Source organism: Pteropus vampyrus, unplaced genomic scaffold, assembly GCF_000151845.1.
Source record: "Pteropus vampyrus isolate Shadow unplaced genomic scaffold, Pvam_2.0 Scaffold307, whole genome shotgun sequence".
NCBI lineage: Eukaryota > Metazoa > Chordata > Mammalia > Chiroptera > Pteropodidae > Pteropus > Pteropus vampyrus.
The window spans coordinates 959,515-976,223 of record NW_011889088.1 but is presented as its reverse complement, the minus strand read 5'-3'; the positions used below and the strand labels follow the sequence as shown (position 1 = coordinate 976,223).

The following is a 16,709-nucleotide window of genomic DNA, read 5'->3' as shown; positions in this document are numbered from 1 at the left end:
ATGTGCTTTCATCCCCTGACCCACCTCTTCAGCTACGCATTCCCCCAACACACTCTCCTACTCACCTTCCTGGTCAAATTACTGTTTCGATGTCTTTCCCTTTCTCACTTCTCATTCTTTACTAAGCCCATGCTTTACCAATCTGTCTTTGGTTCCCACCATTTCATCAAAGCTCCTCTTGATCTTCATATTATCAAATCAAATTTTACCCATCTGATGCAGACTCTCAGAAGTGTGTGTACGATACACTTAACTTCCTCCTTGGCACGCTATCCTCTCTTGGCTCCCAGGACTCCATGCTGTCTTGGTTTTTCTCCTACCTATCTGGCTGCTACTTTTCATTTTCCTCTGTCAGCTCCTTCTTCTCCAACTGAGCTAAGGGAAGAGATGCCCATAGCTTAGTCCTGGGTCCTCTCCTCATCTTTCCTCATACTATCTCCCTAGGCAATCTTATCCATTCCTCTCGCTTTAAATATCATCTGTATTATGATGATGACAAATGAATGTCTCCAGCTCTAGAGCTCTTCTCAAACTCACTTGTTATATCCAACTACCTACTTGATATCTCCACTTAGATACCTCACAGATATCTTCTTGAGCTCTTCTCAAATTCACTTGTTATATCCAACTACCTACTTGATATCTCCACTTAGATACCTAAAATTTATCTTATCCAAAAGTTAACTCCTGCCTACTGCCTCTTTTCAGTTCCTCAAGTACCTCCCCGTCTTTTGTGTCGCAGGGTCTTCATGCATCCTACTTCCTCTATCTAGGCTTATCTTCCTTCTGCTATAGAGATGGCTGATGTCTCATCTGTTAGGTCTATACTTCAGTTACACCACCTCAGGCCTTTTTCAACCACTCCATCCAAGTAGATTCTCTCATTAGTTTCTGTCACTGAACAGAGTTTGTTTCTTTCATAAAAGTTATTACAATTTGTAATGAATTACATATGTTTTTCTTTTGGGGGGCTTTCTCTCCTGCTAAGCTCTGTGTTGGCAAAGATCATTTATTTTCTGATGTATCCCTAGCACATTATAAGATGCCTGTGCCTTAGTCAGTACTCGGTAGATATTTACATGAATGAAACAAAAGATGGACACAGGAATGGAATGATCCTGAACATTTTGGTCCACCTCCATCTTCCTCATCTTAGTGCTGTGGAGATCCCAATAGCAGTCTGTCTACCCACAGCATCTCCTGGAATAAGAATAAAGGTGGATTTGAGAGCAGGAAGAAAAGGGGGAACTGGTACAGTATTTGGTGTTTGGGGTCTATGGAGGATTCATGGCCTAGGGCCTCTATAAAATCTTGTCTCAAGGTAGAAAGACTGAAATGAATTCAATCTAATGAGTTTCCTCACTTGTGATCAGGAATCAGGCCAAAGACATGGTTTGGTTTTCAGATGCCTAATCTGCCTCTGAAAGGACGCCTTGTACTTCCCTCTTCTCACTAGTGGAAAAACAAATGGGGACCCAGATTGTGAAGCCTCTGCTCCCATGCCGACTCCAATCTGCCTGGAGGAGATTAGCCAGGTGACCAAGGCCAGGATGGAGGAAGAAGCATACAACAAGGGGTGAGTCAGACTTCAGCTGCCCTGAGGTCACCTGACAAGTCTCAGAAGATACCTTCCCATGGACCTTTCTTATCTCTTAGCGGATTTAGGGAAGTAACCAGTGGCCCCAGGACCGCCTTGCTTAGTAAGAAACTACATTAGAAAGAGCAGTACTGTTCCACAGGAAGGACAGGAGGAAGCAGGGTGAGAGGATGTGGTCAGACAATAACAAAACTGCCCTCTTTTTAGGCAGAAAGCCGCCAGAATATCACTGCCCAGAATGATCTAGAAATCAAAGGCCCTGGGTGGGTGTCTCTTGGCGGTGCCTGAGGCTTCCTGAGAATCCAGAACAGTCATATTGCTGCCAAAAATGCCTGAGAGTAGCTACTACTCCACTTCCTAGAACTGCCCCAGCCATCCCTTTTTCCAATAAACTGGAGTCCGCTCAACTTCCAACTGCCTCCTTCTCTAATTGAGCTTCATTAGCACCTCTGGCTGGTCTGTCACTGATGAGACAAAGAACTGAGCAGAACCCTAGCCCAGCCAGGTAGAGAATTGCCTCTGACCGGGCATCACATTGTTAGTTCTTTCCCTGTGGCTACTAGGGAGACACAGCTTCCCACTGATGTGCCACCTCTGTGTGGGATTCTGCACAGCAGCCACGTACACCTGGCTGCCACATACAAGCCCAAACACAGGTTGCACATTTGGCTGGGGTTGCCCCAGCCAAACTGTGCTGGCCTTAAATACTCAGCTGTAGGACAAGCAGAAAGTGTATGCTCAGGGTAATATTGATCCTGGGAGAAGGAGATCAGAAGAGTTTCTCATGGAAAACCTGTCTTTTCACCCACAACTGTCCTCTGTACTCTCAGAATGCATGCAGGTAAATGCATTCATTGGCTTTGTAAACATTTATTGAGTACCTCTCTAGGACAAGCTGTGTGCCTGGCACTTCTGTGAAACTTCCCAACAAGCCTGTGTGACAGGTGTCACCTTCCCTAAATCAAGCCACCTCCTCAAAACATTCCAACACCCTATGAGACGGGTGCCACCCTCTCCATTTTACAGGTGAGGAGCTGAAGCTCCAAGGTTACACAGAAAGCAGATGCAATCTCAGTGCTACTGAACACTTTGTAGGACAAAAACCAAATCAGGAGAACTGCATCCACAGTTTGTCCCTGTCAGTTTTGTCACACTTTCATAAACAGGAAGGATGACTGAGGAGTGAGGGGAAATTGTACTCACATGAGCCACCTTGGGATTCAGTGGAGCTTCCCAGCTTTTTCCTGTTGTGTGGAACCACAGGAAGTGCGTGATTATCAGAGGTGCTCAAGTTCCCTCGTCTAAGAACTCAGGAAAGGATGCTCTGTGCCTGGCCTTTGCAGACTCAACTGTTCCTTTTTGCCTTCCAGATACCAGGAAGGTCTAAAGAAGACCAAAGAGCTTCAAGACCTAAAGGAAGAGGAGGAAGAACAAAAGAGTGAGAGTCCGGAGGAACCTGAAGAGGTAGAAGAGACTGAAGAAGAAGAAGAAAAGAACCAGAGAAGCAGGTTGGAGCCCTTGCCACTGCTGAAATGGGTCACAATTCATTTAACTGCATAATACCTCTGGAGAAGTCAGTCCAGGGCATCAATGAGTCTATGGGCCAAATGAGCAACCGATAGAAAACAAGAGGGTACTCAAGTTGGGGGTGGAGACTGAGGAAATCCCAAAGAGCCAAAGTAATTAACAAAGGGATGTTTGCTAGAGCTGAGTGTTAGAGGTGGTCAAGGGCAGAGACGGCAGCAATCGGGAGCTCTCAAAAGCTGAAAAACTGCAAGGGACCCCTTTAGCAGCCTAGCCACAGTTAGATCCTTTCCTAGCCATTCCCATAAACGAGCCAAGGTCAAGGGAGCTGGCCTGAAGCCCTAGAAGAGGTTTCTTATAAGAGCAGAGGCAGAGAAAACAGATGGTGGCAAGGGACAAACTCAGCTTGGTGGCAAAGGTAAGTTTCCAACAGGTCTCTCCTATGCTGATCAAAAAAGTTTGGTCACTTGGACAATATTTTAACTTTGGATTGGAAATACCTGGTTTTTTTGTTTTGTTTTGTTTTGTTTTTTTAGTATACTTTAAGGTCTGCAGCCATGCCACCCTGAACAAGCTCAATCCCATCTGATCTCAGAAGCTAAGCAGGGTCGGGCCTGGTTAGTACTTGGATGGGAGACCACCTAGGAAGACCAGGTGCTATAGGGGTAAAAAATAAAAAATAAGGGATTGTAAGCTGACAAGGTCCTTGCAATCTTTGAGGTCAACTAAAGGTTGCCTCGCCTGAAAAAAAAAATTAAAATTAAAAATGTACTTTAGATTTCAAACGTATTTTTCTCTAAATCTGGAATGAATATATATGAATACACACACACACACACACACACACACACACACACACACATATATAATCATGTAGATAAAGAATATAGATTCTGCATCTTGTCTTGCCTGTGCCCTATGGATATGGATATAGTGACTACATCAACATCCTAGATTTTAATGATAGTCCCAGTTTCATATATTCTGCCCTATTGACTCTATTAGTATATTCAAACCAGAAGTCTTGAATTTTGATATTTAAAAATGTGGTTACTGCCAACTTGGAACACTTCACCAAAATCTTTGTTTTTAGAACCCCAGTCTATCCTGGGTTTGAGGGTAGCTCCAGCCAAAATGATTAATTATTTAATTAGCTTTTGAACTTGGGAAAGGGTATGTGTCCTCATGGCTGGCAGACTCTGGAAATTACATGCATGTAACAAATAAGGTAATAAAATGAAGATGAGACGTGAGATAGATATGCTTCAAACCACATAGGAACAATCAATAGAACTCATTTGGTAGAGATTCAACTGGAGTGAGAGGCCTCAGCTTGCATGAGTAACCCCAATATTCAAAGGAAGAGCAATCTAGGAGAACAGGAAGAATGCCTCACCAGTGAAAACAAATCTGCACTGGGATGCACCACCTCCCTTAATGAAAGAACCCCCAAGTTTTAGCAATAAAAGCACAGTTCCTACCCTAATCCGCTGGATCCTGTTCTCCTTATATCCTCACTCCCTCTTGGGGGTTCTCTGCTCTTATTTGCAAACCAGCACACTGCCTTCCTCCCTTTTAATGTAGTCAAGCCCAGGCCTGGACAATAGCCCTTCCTATGACCCCCTTCAATACAGCTAACATAGGCTGGAACTTCTAACATTTACAAACACCAAGAAAGAACAAAAGAGAACTAAACAGAGAGAGTACATGGAGTATAAACAGTCTGGTTTACAGAGCACAGGGCTGGAATCCTTATCTAGATAATTTGACCTCAGGCGATTGGCAGCTCCCTCCCATTTTGTGAAACCCCAGAGAAAGAAGGCAGTGCCTGAGTCCCTCTCCGTACAGCTCCTGGTCAGCAGCATGTAGCAATGGCCACCCTTTGCATCCATCATCCGAGAGTGTCCTCTTGGTCTTGCTGATCCTGAGAGGACTTGTTCTCTTTCCTAACCTTTGCTCTCTTTTAGATTTACATTTGACCTGGAGTATATCCCTCTACCACAGGCGATGATTGATACAAGGCATCGGCACAGGCCTCAGAAGGGCCTTGTCCTTCAGCACAGGGGTGTGGCTTCACCTTTTCAGGCCCAGCAATGTGGCATCATTTCCCCCATAACAGCTGACACTGCTATCATATTAATTGCCCACTCAAAGTTATAGGCTCCCTTCCTCACCTGCAACCTAAGCCAGACTGGCCCTGAGAGTTGTTGTCTTCAAGGTCAGGCAATCCATTCATTCCTGTGTCCCTTACATGCACAGTTGCCTGCAGGTACCTGCATTGAAACATGATCCCCCCATGAAATTTTGACATCTCACTAACAAGAAACATCTGAAGTCATTAAAAGTTGCATGTCCAACTTAGTAAATTTCAAAATAAAATAATAATAATAATAATAATTGGTAATCCCAGCAGCTGACCCTTTATTTAAGAGATTCAATAACAAATACTAAAGTCTTTTTGTCTGAATTTAATATATATTTAATAACATATAATAATGTAATCTGTTTTAAAAATTACTTTGTGGAGGATCAGCTTAAATGAACTTTGGTGAATCAACCCAATATCTTAACCATATTAAAACAGAGAACACAGTCTTCTGACATTTATGTAATACAACGAACGAAAAAGACTCATAAGATGCAATAGAAAACTTTTCTCTTCTTCTACAGCCTGTTCAATTCTGCTCTCTGGAGTTAAGATGGTATTAGGTAGATTCCTTTACTTTTCCAATAATTCAGAAAACATAAGTCCTCTGGTCAAGTTTAAGTTCCAAGAATAACCTCATTTCAGAATTAAAATGGTCACTTCCCTGAAATAGTCAAAAGCTTGAACTTCTTATAAAGTTAAAGCATCTTTCTTATCTCAGCTCTAGCCTGATTCAGGAAGAAGCCTACAGCAGGCACAGGGAGCACGGCTTCTCTCTCGATCTCCTACTTACAATCCTACCCTATGCCTCACCTTTGCTAATGCAGCATCTGACTTCTCCAGAGTTAATGCTGGCAAAGGGAATTCAGTTTAAGGGGTAGGAAAGGCATTGATATTATTGTTCATTATGGCGCTTGACTGATATTATTGTTCATTATGGCGCTTTATGGGACCTTCAGAGAAAGCAACTCCTCCCACCCCAGCACCACACACATTCACATCATTACTGAGTTTCTCTCAGCTTCAGGTTCTCTTGTGAGGATAGATGCATCTGTTCCAGCTAGCCACTTAAACTTCCCCTCTTGGTCCTTGGGCATCTGGAAGTAGACCTTCATTTCCAGGCAGGATCCGTGACATCCCATGCCAGCTTTCCTTCATCTGACTACATCTAATTGGGATGAAATATGTACTTTTGGCCCACTCATGGTAGAAGTATAGTTTCCCCCATCATGGCCCCCTACTCTGATGCCACAAAGTACTTCGGCAAGATTCTTGCTCTTTAGATTTCTCAGGTGTGAGTCACATACCTGTCTACTATGTCCCCCCTTACTGCAGCATATTTAGCTCTCCAAGCAGCATTCCTGAAGCCCCTCTATTTAGACCCAGGTAAGGGGGAGGCAACCTCACCCCTCACTATGGAAGAATAGGTAGAACTCAGAACAACCGAAAATTGATTTCCAAAGGAATTCTATTTCTCATCTATTTCTAACCTCTTTTATAGGCTGGAAATTAGTGACCAGCTATAGGTCACAAAGCCAAATCTTGACCACTTCTTTTTACATTCTCACTCAAGGGTGGAGTTAGAGTGGGATTCTCCCCACTGTAGCAGCCTGTTTTGAGCATGGAAATATGGCCCAAAGGAAACACTGCAGTTTAGCATCCAATTGTATTTACATAGAAACTAGAGAATCTAGGGCTGAAAAAAAAATGTTTCCATTTCCAAGCTCTCCCTTCCTAACAGTTGTAAAAACAGCGGATGTCACCTCCGCTAAGGTGCTCACTGTTTGCTTTGTTTGATTATTCCTGAAACAACCATCAGAGGGTTCTCACATGGAAAAGAAACCAATCAGTGCCTTAGCTTAGCATCTGAGGCAAGTACTCTGGTCCCTTTTTAAAGAGAGTGTTTGTTGAGTCATTCCATCCCTTGTAAGGCATCTTTTTCCCACTAACTCTGAAGTAGAGCTCTCTACTTGTCAGCAAAGGGCCAGCATATTTCAGTGTCTGTGTGAGCCTCGAGATCTTTGTAAAGTCCTCCTACCCTACCCCAGGTCACTTTTCTCACCTCCTCCATTTGGAGATCCTCAGTATTCTCATGTTTTAAATATATATTTTTAAAAATAGATCTGGGATTAGAAACAGGAAGAAATTCTAGGTTAATCAATGCATCCAGGGCTTCTCCAGAGAGCTCTAAGAATGGACTCCTTAGAGTGAGTCACCTGACCAAATGTCTTTTCACTAGGCCAAAGAGAGTGGAAAAGTTGAAAGGTTGATTGGGAAACAGAAACAGGAAAAAGGGAAGTGAAACAGGTAAAAAAATGGAGGGGGAGAGAGATGAAAGGAAAAGAGGGAAGAGAGAAAAGAGAGTGGAAAGGGGAGAGGAAAGAGTATAGAGAGAAGAGAAAGAAGAAGAGGGGAAAATTAGGAAATGAAGTTTAATGGGGTTGAAAACATCCAGAGGCTACTAGTACTCTGGTTACCTCTGGGATGATTTGAAGTGAGCTCTTGAGGTTGATCTGGTTCCTTGCAATTAACACTTGACATCAAGAATGTCCTAGTTTAGCACAGTCCTTCCACTCTGGATATTGTCAGATGTGGAACTGAGGACAACAAACTATGCATCTGAGCATGGAGGCAGAGAAAGATCGAACTTGTAATTGATCACTAATACTGCTAAGTACGGAAAAGATGCTGGTCCTGTCTGGATGTATAGGAGTATGGGTCAGCCAACCTTATGTCTTGGGGCTTGGGAGAATTCAGATTCAGTGACCATCTCGTGAACAGAAGTCATGTGTGAATGGGTGAATGATCAAAAAATTGAACTGAGTGTTCTAGCTCAGTAGCTCCCAACATTAAAGCTATGGACTGGTGGCATCAAAATCACTTGGGGAAAATTTTAAACTATAGATTCCTAGAGAATACCTTTGGAGACTCTTATTCAGTAAAGCTGGGTCATTTTGAATAATTGCTGCTAAGTGACTCTATACACGGCTGAGTTTGAGAACCACTGTTTTAGATAGCATGGAAAGTATTCCAGACAGAGAGGTATGGATCTGGGCATCATATACGTGCCCACTATACTAAACTCTCCATCTATTTTTTTCATTTGACAGCAAACTTGAAGAATTGATTCATTTCTTACAAGTCATGTATCCCAAACTGTGTCAGCACTGGCAAGTTATCTGGATGATGGCTGCAGCGATGCTAGTCTTGACTGTTGTTCTGGGACTGTACAATTCCTATAACTCTTGTGTGGAACAGGCTGATGGGCCCCTTGGGAGATCCACTTGCTCCGCAGCCCAGAGGGACTCCTGGTGGAGCTCAGGACTCCAGCACGAGCAGCCTACAGAGCAGAAGGAAACCTGACATCCAGCTAGTGCCCCGCCCCAGTATACAGCCCACCTCCCTTTCCCCAAGTATAGTGCTGCAAGGCCAGGGTGTGGGCACACTGCTGCCAGCCCGTCAGGGAATAAGTAGGGGCTCTTTCACACTCAGCACCTCTGTGGGAACTATTTATACACAGTAATTGATGTTCTTGGAGGATCAACAAAACTGCCCTGGGAAAGCAGTTGATGGATGAAGAAGTCACCTTCACCAAGGAACTCTAACAGAAGGGAAAATCGCCTGCCCCTGGCCCAGATGGCCAGGTAAAATAAAACACCTTCACTGCAGGGGACAATAAGAAGCTCACTCTCCCCCTTTTCTTCGTTGCAATAGGAAATCAGGAAAAATTGTGCCCAAAGGTTAACTCTGACCCCAAGGATCGGCCTGGAATTTAAAGTCACAACATGAATATCTTTCCATTTCCCCATCTCATTCTTACTGACTCTCCTTTTGCCCCCTTGGAATCAGAGTTTCTCTTTACAAAAGTAGGAAAGGTTTCTCAGAAAAATATCTAGGCTGAAATTAGCTCAATGCTTGAAATGGGAAGATGTGAATTAACATATATGCATCTATACATACACACAACACACACACATAACACACAGCACGCATGTGCATGAAGCCAACAACCTCCCAAATGTGTGCTCTGGGTATGTGTTCTGGATAAAGCCAACTCACAGATTTTCACTAGGTATGAGACAGTCACCAGGTACCTGTTCAATGAGCTCTCCACATGGATTTAAGATTTGAAAAACACTGAAAACTCATGGCTTCAATGGTGAACTAGCTAGTATCCATTTCAAGTGCTAATTCTAAGCCACTGTATAGCACAGTCTATTCTCTATTTGTTCTCTCTCCATTGAGAGGCCTTTACCCACCTCTCATGTGAATGAGGAGACACGGTGTGCTTTCAACCTCCATGTACTCACATGCAAATGTGCAGTTGCACCTTAGTGCTTCAGTTCAAATGGAATTTCCAACCCAAACATATGTTTCAGAGCATTCCCAATTGTTGGGTATAACACTGAAGGAAGACTTCCCATGTTCAATTAGACTTCTTCGCTCCACCTTCCCAGACACTGCCTTTATTCATCCCTCACCGGTTTTAGAAGATGTTGCTTTCAATGTGGGTTTTATTGTGATTGTTTTGCTTTTGTTTTTGTTTTGTTGTTGATGTTGTTTGTTTTCATTGCTAATACTTATATCGAACTTATTACAAGACAAACAGTGTTCTAGGTATTTATTTAGTCCTCAAGAAAAACAAAAAACTATCAGGTGGGTACTACTATTCCCATTTTCAGACAAGGAAACTGAAGCACAAAAACACAAGTAACTCTGAAGACACCCAGTTAGTAAGTCGTGGGGCCGGAACCAAATCCAGGCAGGCTGGCCCAGGGGCTGTGCTCTTAACCACTGTACTACATTGACTCATCCAATGGTCTCCTAACCAGACTCCTTATATTTCAGTCCCATTCTCCCAAGTGGCCCTTCAGTTCCTCCACACCGTTTCTGGTTCCCAGGCTAACCTATTTTCTCTCACAGCTCTGTTCCTCCACTCACTGGTTTTCCTTCTATCATTCTCTTTTCTTTGGGACCAAGTACAAAAATCATCCCTTCCATATAGGCTTTATAGACCTCCCTCCAACTCCCTACCATACTCAACACAATAGAATACACCCTCCTCTGTGCTTTCTGGCACTTTTTAAAGATCTTCATAATTGATCATTACGATAGTATCACAATAACTTATTTATGTGTCTGTCTCCCCTAGCATTTTTTCCCTCAAAGACAAGAACCATGTCTTACTCATTCTCTGGGTAAGGGCCTAGCATGGTGGCTAATGCTTGGGAGGACGTCATTAAATGTTAGACAAAAGAACAAGGGAGCCTTCAAAGTGGCAGAGAGCAACCTGGGGACAGCTGACATTTTGCATACTTTCCAATACCATCACCACCACTATCTCAATAAGAAAAATAACATCTTTATAACTCTCAACTTATTCTAATATTTTTCAGTCTACTCTGAGAGAGAGCAGAAATGAGACCTGACTAGCAACATCATTTCCAAGCTCAAGAACTGGGCTTGATGCAACCTCTCCTTTTGGAAGACTTGTGTAGATCAGGACAAATTTTAAAACAGCATGTTTTAAAAGGGGAAATGCTTTACAGAGGCTAAAAAATCACTGTGAGCAAATACTAAGCGAGGGTTGACAAAGGATGTGCCATTAAGGTAAAGAGGTGCAGATCAAGGCAGACGAATTTGGGGGCATAGACAGATGGTTTACCCTGCCCCTTCCAGGGTGACCAGACACACTAAAGGAGCTTAGACCCTCAGAGCCAAAGACAGGATGCAAATAGGGCTCCTGAGAGAGTGGCTGTAGGACAGGCCTCCAGGTCGGCAATGTCCGGTGTCAGCCTCCCTTAAAGAAGAACCAGGCTGAGCTGGCCCATTGTCTACTTGACTATAGGGTTCCTACCTTTGTTTTCAGTTGAGACAAAGGCCAGGAGAGGGGATGCAATGAGCCCCTGAACCTCCAGCTGCTTCACAGAAAGGTCTGCAAGAGTACTTCCACCCCAGGTCCTCAGTCAACCTACTCTGAGAGTAAGGGAGATTGAGGAAAAGAAGGGGCGTCAGAGTAACCACATTTCCAAGGGCATTCCTGAAAAAGTGCTCATCGGGATTTCTTTCTGAAGAGCAAAGATCGACCTGAAGCAGCTGGAACTGTTGCCAAAGCGGCAGTGAAATGGAGAGAAACAGGCCCTGTATTTCCAATAGTGACGTTGATCTGAAATAAAAGTGCCCCTCAATATGCCTCTGAAGTCTGACATTACTGCTTAGACCTAGGACTCTGGGTGCCTATTTTCAATTGCAGAGTGATGTGCTGTTTGTGTCATTGTTGTCACCTCCTAAAAGGACCTTTGCTTTCCAGCTGCCACAAAGCCAATATGTATTGCTCCCCATGCACAGCCTGGCAGAGTGAATGGAGAGGGAGATGCTGGATCTGTGTATCACTGGTTGTCGATTCCTAATGTTGTTAATCCTCACACAGGTGTTCTAGCATTGAACTATAGAGTGTCACATGCCTGAGTTTCAAAATAAAAGCACATTTCCAAACCTTTGACAGCAGCTAAATGCCTCCTCATTTTGTGGAGCTGAGCCAAAATCTTGCCCCAAACTTTTGGATATTAGTGTGTCACAAAAGCAAGCCAGAGGTCCCCAGTCCTTGGGTTATTGTAGTAAGGGCTACCTCCCAGGGACTGGATTCCTCTCCTTCTCCCCTTCCCCATTCCTGATCCTAGTTTCCTGTACCTTGCTGGGCTATAATGTTTTTTAATTAATACATTTTGCTATGCTTGAGACTGCCGAGTTTTTACCATTCTGATTTCCATAGACAGACTACATTTTTCAGTCTTTCTTGCAGCTAGGTGCAGGGCAATGTAAACCTTCCAAATCTAATTTCCTAAAAACAAATTCTCTTGACCAATACTTCACACCCTCTTTATTCCCCTCTTCCTACTTAAATATAGAGGATTCATTCATTTGAAGATTTAAGGCCCAAGAAGATGGCAGAACCACTAGGTGGAATCTGACTCTTTGAATGGGCATTCGAAGCATTCAACTGTGACATGAGCAAGAAACAAAATTTTGATATATTAAGCCACTCAAATTTAGGAATGTTTGTCACAGCAGTTAGCCTACCATGACTAATGCCAATGTTTAGACCAGAAATTTGAACAAATTTTCAAAATTGAAGTGCTGGCTTAGCAGTCAAGGGACAGGAAATATGAAGCTGATATCAGGGCCTGGAAATAGTGTGACCCATTTTGTAAACAAAACACAAATATTTGGTGAAGTCTTACCCATAATAACTTGAAAGGAAGCCCATGGGCAGCCTATTGATCTAAGTGAAGTAGTTGGAAAGAACCAGAGTGCTGGAGTATAGGAACCTTTATTGGCTGCTTTCGGCATGGTATCGCAAGGAGGAAAAAGCACTCAGCAAAGAACTGGCTATTTAGAAGCAGAAAGGGGAAAAATATGGAGAATGCTCACTATGAAGGGTTAGGAAATATGACTGCTTCAAAACCTCAAACAGCAAAACTAAAAAGAGCTTTGAGTGAAAAAGAACCCATAAAATTTCTTAGTTGAACCCAGATCAAAGATCAGATTAAGGATGTGGCCATTCCATTCGTGATTTCAAATGAACTAGCCACCATTAAATGAGGGAGGGAAGGGACATAAGGCTACGAAAACAAAGAAGTATATCTTGAGACTTGTGACTGGGAAAGGATTTGGAGTATAATTATTGGCACATGGAATCAAATGGAAGCAAATAGATCAGAAATCTAAGTTTGTGAAGGAATTGTATTTACAAAGAAACATAAGCCAGGACTAAAAACTCCTTTGATTGTTCAAGTTAGAAAACAACTTTTGGGATCCTAAGCTTATACCAGCAGAAAGCAGATAGCAAAAGCTAGGCATACTCCCTAATTCTCACTTTAAATGTAGCTAAGGAAAATTACATACAGTACATTGCTCCAGAGAACAGTTACCATGGGATATGGGAGTTTTTCCCAGAAAGTAGAATCAGGATCTAATCAAAGGTAGGTAATGTGGTAGGCAGAATTTCTAAAATGTCTCCCCGAAAGATGTCCCCAACCCCAATCCCTGGAATCTTTGAACATGAGGTATCATTCCTGTTATGTTATATGGTACAGTTGATCTTAAAATAGGGAGATCATCTGTGCAGGCTCAATGTAATCAGAGGAGCCTTTAAAAGCAGGAGGCATTCTCTGGATAATGGTAGAAGTGAAAGTCAGAGAAATTAGAGGTGTGAGAAGGACTCAGTCATCGCTGCTTTGAAAAAGGAGTGGACTGCATAAGAGGAAACGTAGGCAGCCTCTAAGAGCAGAGAATGGACCCCAGCTGACAGCCAGCAAGGAAAAGCGGACCTCATTCCTACAACCTCAAGAGAATGATTTCTGCCACCAACCTGAATGATCATGGAAACTTCCCCAGAGCAACCAGGTGAGAGCCCACTCCAGCCAGCACCTTGACTTTTAGTCTTATGAGACCCAGAGCAGAAGACCCAGCTGAGCCTACCCAGACTTCTGACCTACATGATGGTAGGATAATAAATGGATGTTGCTTTAAGTTATAAGTAATTTGTTACACAGCAATAGAAAGCTGATATAGTGGCCTTTATAATGTCTCTTCATTGATATTCCAGAACTACTACAGCCAGGTAGGTGACTGCTGTGTCTCTCCTCCTCTCTTTTACACGTGGTAGTTTTTAATTGAAGTTATCCAGATCCTGTTTCACCATTACATTTGGGGAGCAGCATATAACTTTTTTGTTTATAGGGTAGCAGACCAGAAGGTGTCACAGCTGGACCTGATAGGGAAGAATGAACATAATTCACAGACTTTGAGCTGGACGGGGCCTTGGATTATCTCCCTTGAGAACAGAGTGACTGTATTCCATGTGTGGTAGGAACGGGTGACCACAAGGGCCAGCTGTGACAGAAGCTGCTATGTATTCAGCAAATCATTTTTCCTTTTGCTCCTGGGCACACAGCTAGAATACATTTCCCTGACTCCTTTGCTGTTAGATGGAACATGTGACGGAGGTCTGTCCAATGGGATATGGGTGGAAGCGATATAGCCGCTTTCTGGGCCTGGCCTCTATAGCTATTTCCAGCACAATCCTCCACATTCCCTTTCCTTGGTTGCCGACTCAGTGTAGATCTTGGGGAAGAGAGAGGGAAGGCTGAGGTACTAGGTGATGGTAGAGCTACACAGTCTTTGAATAACTGTGTGTGGCAAAATCCCTCCCACACGCACATGCACCAACACTACCACCACTACCACCATCACCACCACCATTGTTAGCCACTGGATTGTAACATGAGAGAAATAAACTTTTATTTTGCTAAGGTATTGAAATCTGGGGTTGTTTGTTATTACAGAGTACCCTGACTAATACATTTGCCTATTTCTATATGTTGAAAAACAACTAATCCCTGTCATATCAGTACTGTAGAATTAGCTATACAACTTTTAAATTATAATTCAACTCCCTTATTTGACAGATGATAAAACTGAGGCCCAAAGAAGTAACTTGCTCAAGGTCACACAGATAATTAGTGTTAGAACTTAAATGAAAATTTAGATATTACTCTCACTCCAGAACTCCGGGTTGTTTCATATTACCTTCTTTCATGCCACATTGCAATATTTCTACTCTATTTAACATTTTATTTTCATACCTCAGATCAAATATCACTTTCACTCACATGTTCCACGTCCAGGAAAACCAGCCTGGATATAGTGTGTTTTCTGCTCTCTTTTGAAATTTGTTCTCATCATTTTCATTGAACTTTTCCAATTTTCCTTCTAATTCTACAACTTTTTAAATTATTGGTTCCTCTTGATTACAGTATGAGCTGTTATTTCAGAAGAGGACAGTGCTGCTGCTAGTTCTTTTTCCAAATCCTAAACACTGTTTCTCAAAATGGTGATGAGAGATTATTTGTCAATATTTTCTTTATAGCTCTCCACTTTAGGTTTCAGCTCTTGGAAATGAATTTTTCAGGAACTTATCTCAGGTGAGAGGCCTGGAAGCTAAGACTAAGCATGTTCATGCTTAACGAGAGAGGCAACAAGTTCCCATCAAACACTTCCAATCACAGTTCAATGGTGGCTTAACTTCTCATTAGGGATATCCAAAACGATAAGATTGTTTCCTCTTCCAGAAACTCATTACTAAGTATCACTACAGTCGCACAGACTCCCTTCATCTCATAATTCCCCTTCCAGGGATATGTTTCAAAATTTAGGTCAGTATTCTCACTTCTCATAAGCTATTTCTCCCATCCAAAGATTTATTTTCTGTAATTCATTTTTCCCTTCCTTTTTTCTTTTTGTAATACTTGAGCAATGCTTGAAGGCTGGCCCTTTTTCAGGCATGATGCTAGGCTTTAAGGATAAGGAGGACATGATTCCTGCCTTCCTATCCACCTGATTCCACAATGATAGTCACATGTTTCTAAGGCATCCATAGCCTGCAGCTTGTGCTCACCTAAGTAATGAGGTCTCAAGATGTTAAGATATTTATATATCGGAGATATTTAAAGGCTATCCCCTGGTCTCTTAGAACTTCCCTGTGTTTGTGCAGAGTAGGTTCTCCTTTCATTATTGGTATTTTCTATGCAGATATCTAACTTATGATGGATACTATTTGTATAGAAAAAAACTAGTTATCCATATACTATTCCTATAAATGACACTCATTTTGGAGAAAACTCACAAACCTTTGCTCAAGGCATTACCCTCACACCAGAATTCCATAATTACTATGGAGGACAAATCAGTGAAAATCATCGGGAAAAACAGAGTGTAGTCTGCTCATACACAGTACAGATTTGTCAAATCTCACATTTGTCAAATGAGAAAGGGGAAGTCTAAATTGAATTTTAGTCTACCAAAAAAGTTAGTTGGTCTATAAGAGAAGTTATTAAGGAAAGAATTTTTATATAAAGGACCCCTGTGGTAATTCCTATTAAAAAGTCAACAACCCATTTATGGCCATGCCACCCTGAACAAGCCTGATCCTGTCTGATCTCAGAAGCTAAGCAGGGTCGGGCCTGGTTAGTACTTGGATGGGAGACCACCTAGGAAGACCAGGTGCTGTAGGCGTAAAAAATAAAATAAATAAACAAATAAAGGATTGTAAACTGGCAAGTTCCTTGCAATCTGTGAGGTCAACCAAGGGTTGCCTTGTCTAAAAAATAAAAATAAAAAAATAAAAGTACATATATAAATGATATATCAATCAGGATTTTAAAAAGGACTAATTCAGTAAGATCTAAATACAGTATGTAATTATAACCACATTCGACAAGAATATAATGCCACGGGCCACACATAAAATCATCTGATGACTCTGAGTAAACCATAAAACTGAGTGATAGATGGTAGCATAATAACCAACGAGTACCATAGCGCCACAAAGCTACTGCTTTTTTCAGTTAGTCTCGGGATTTATTGATACGGAAGTCTGAT

General features: G+C 42.3%; 1 protein-coding gene and 2 pseudogenes across 4 annotated transcripts in view; all 3 read left to right on the top strand.

The window, feature by feature from the left end:
* MRVI1 (murine retrovirus integration site 1 homolog) overlaps positions 1 to 8,933 on the top strand; it is a 105,989-nt gene extending 97,056 nt beyond the window's left edge. For all 4 annotated transcript variants that reach the window (XM_011377255.1, XM_011377253.1, XM_011377252.1 and 1 more), the window contains 3 exons: positions 1,457 to 1,576; positions 2,968 to 3,105; positions 8,378 to 8,933. In XM_011377255.1, the coding sequence (XP_011375557.1) occupies positions 1,457 to 1,576; positions 2,968 to 3,105; positions 8,378 to 8,630 (511 nt within the window). In that variant the 3' untranslated portion in view covers positions 8,631 to 8,933. The remainder of the gene's footprint in view (positions 1 to 1,456; positions 1,577 to 2,967; positions 3,106 to 8,377) is intronic.
* Positions 3,669 to 3,787, top strand: LOC111730335 (annotated as a pseudogene).
* Positions 8,934 to 16,224: 7,291 nt separating the features above from the next.
* LOC111730349 lies at positions 16,225 to 16,343 on the top strand (annotated as a pseudogene).
* Positions 16,344 to 16,709: the final 366 nt, after the last annotated feature.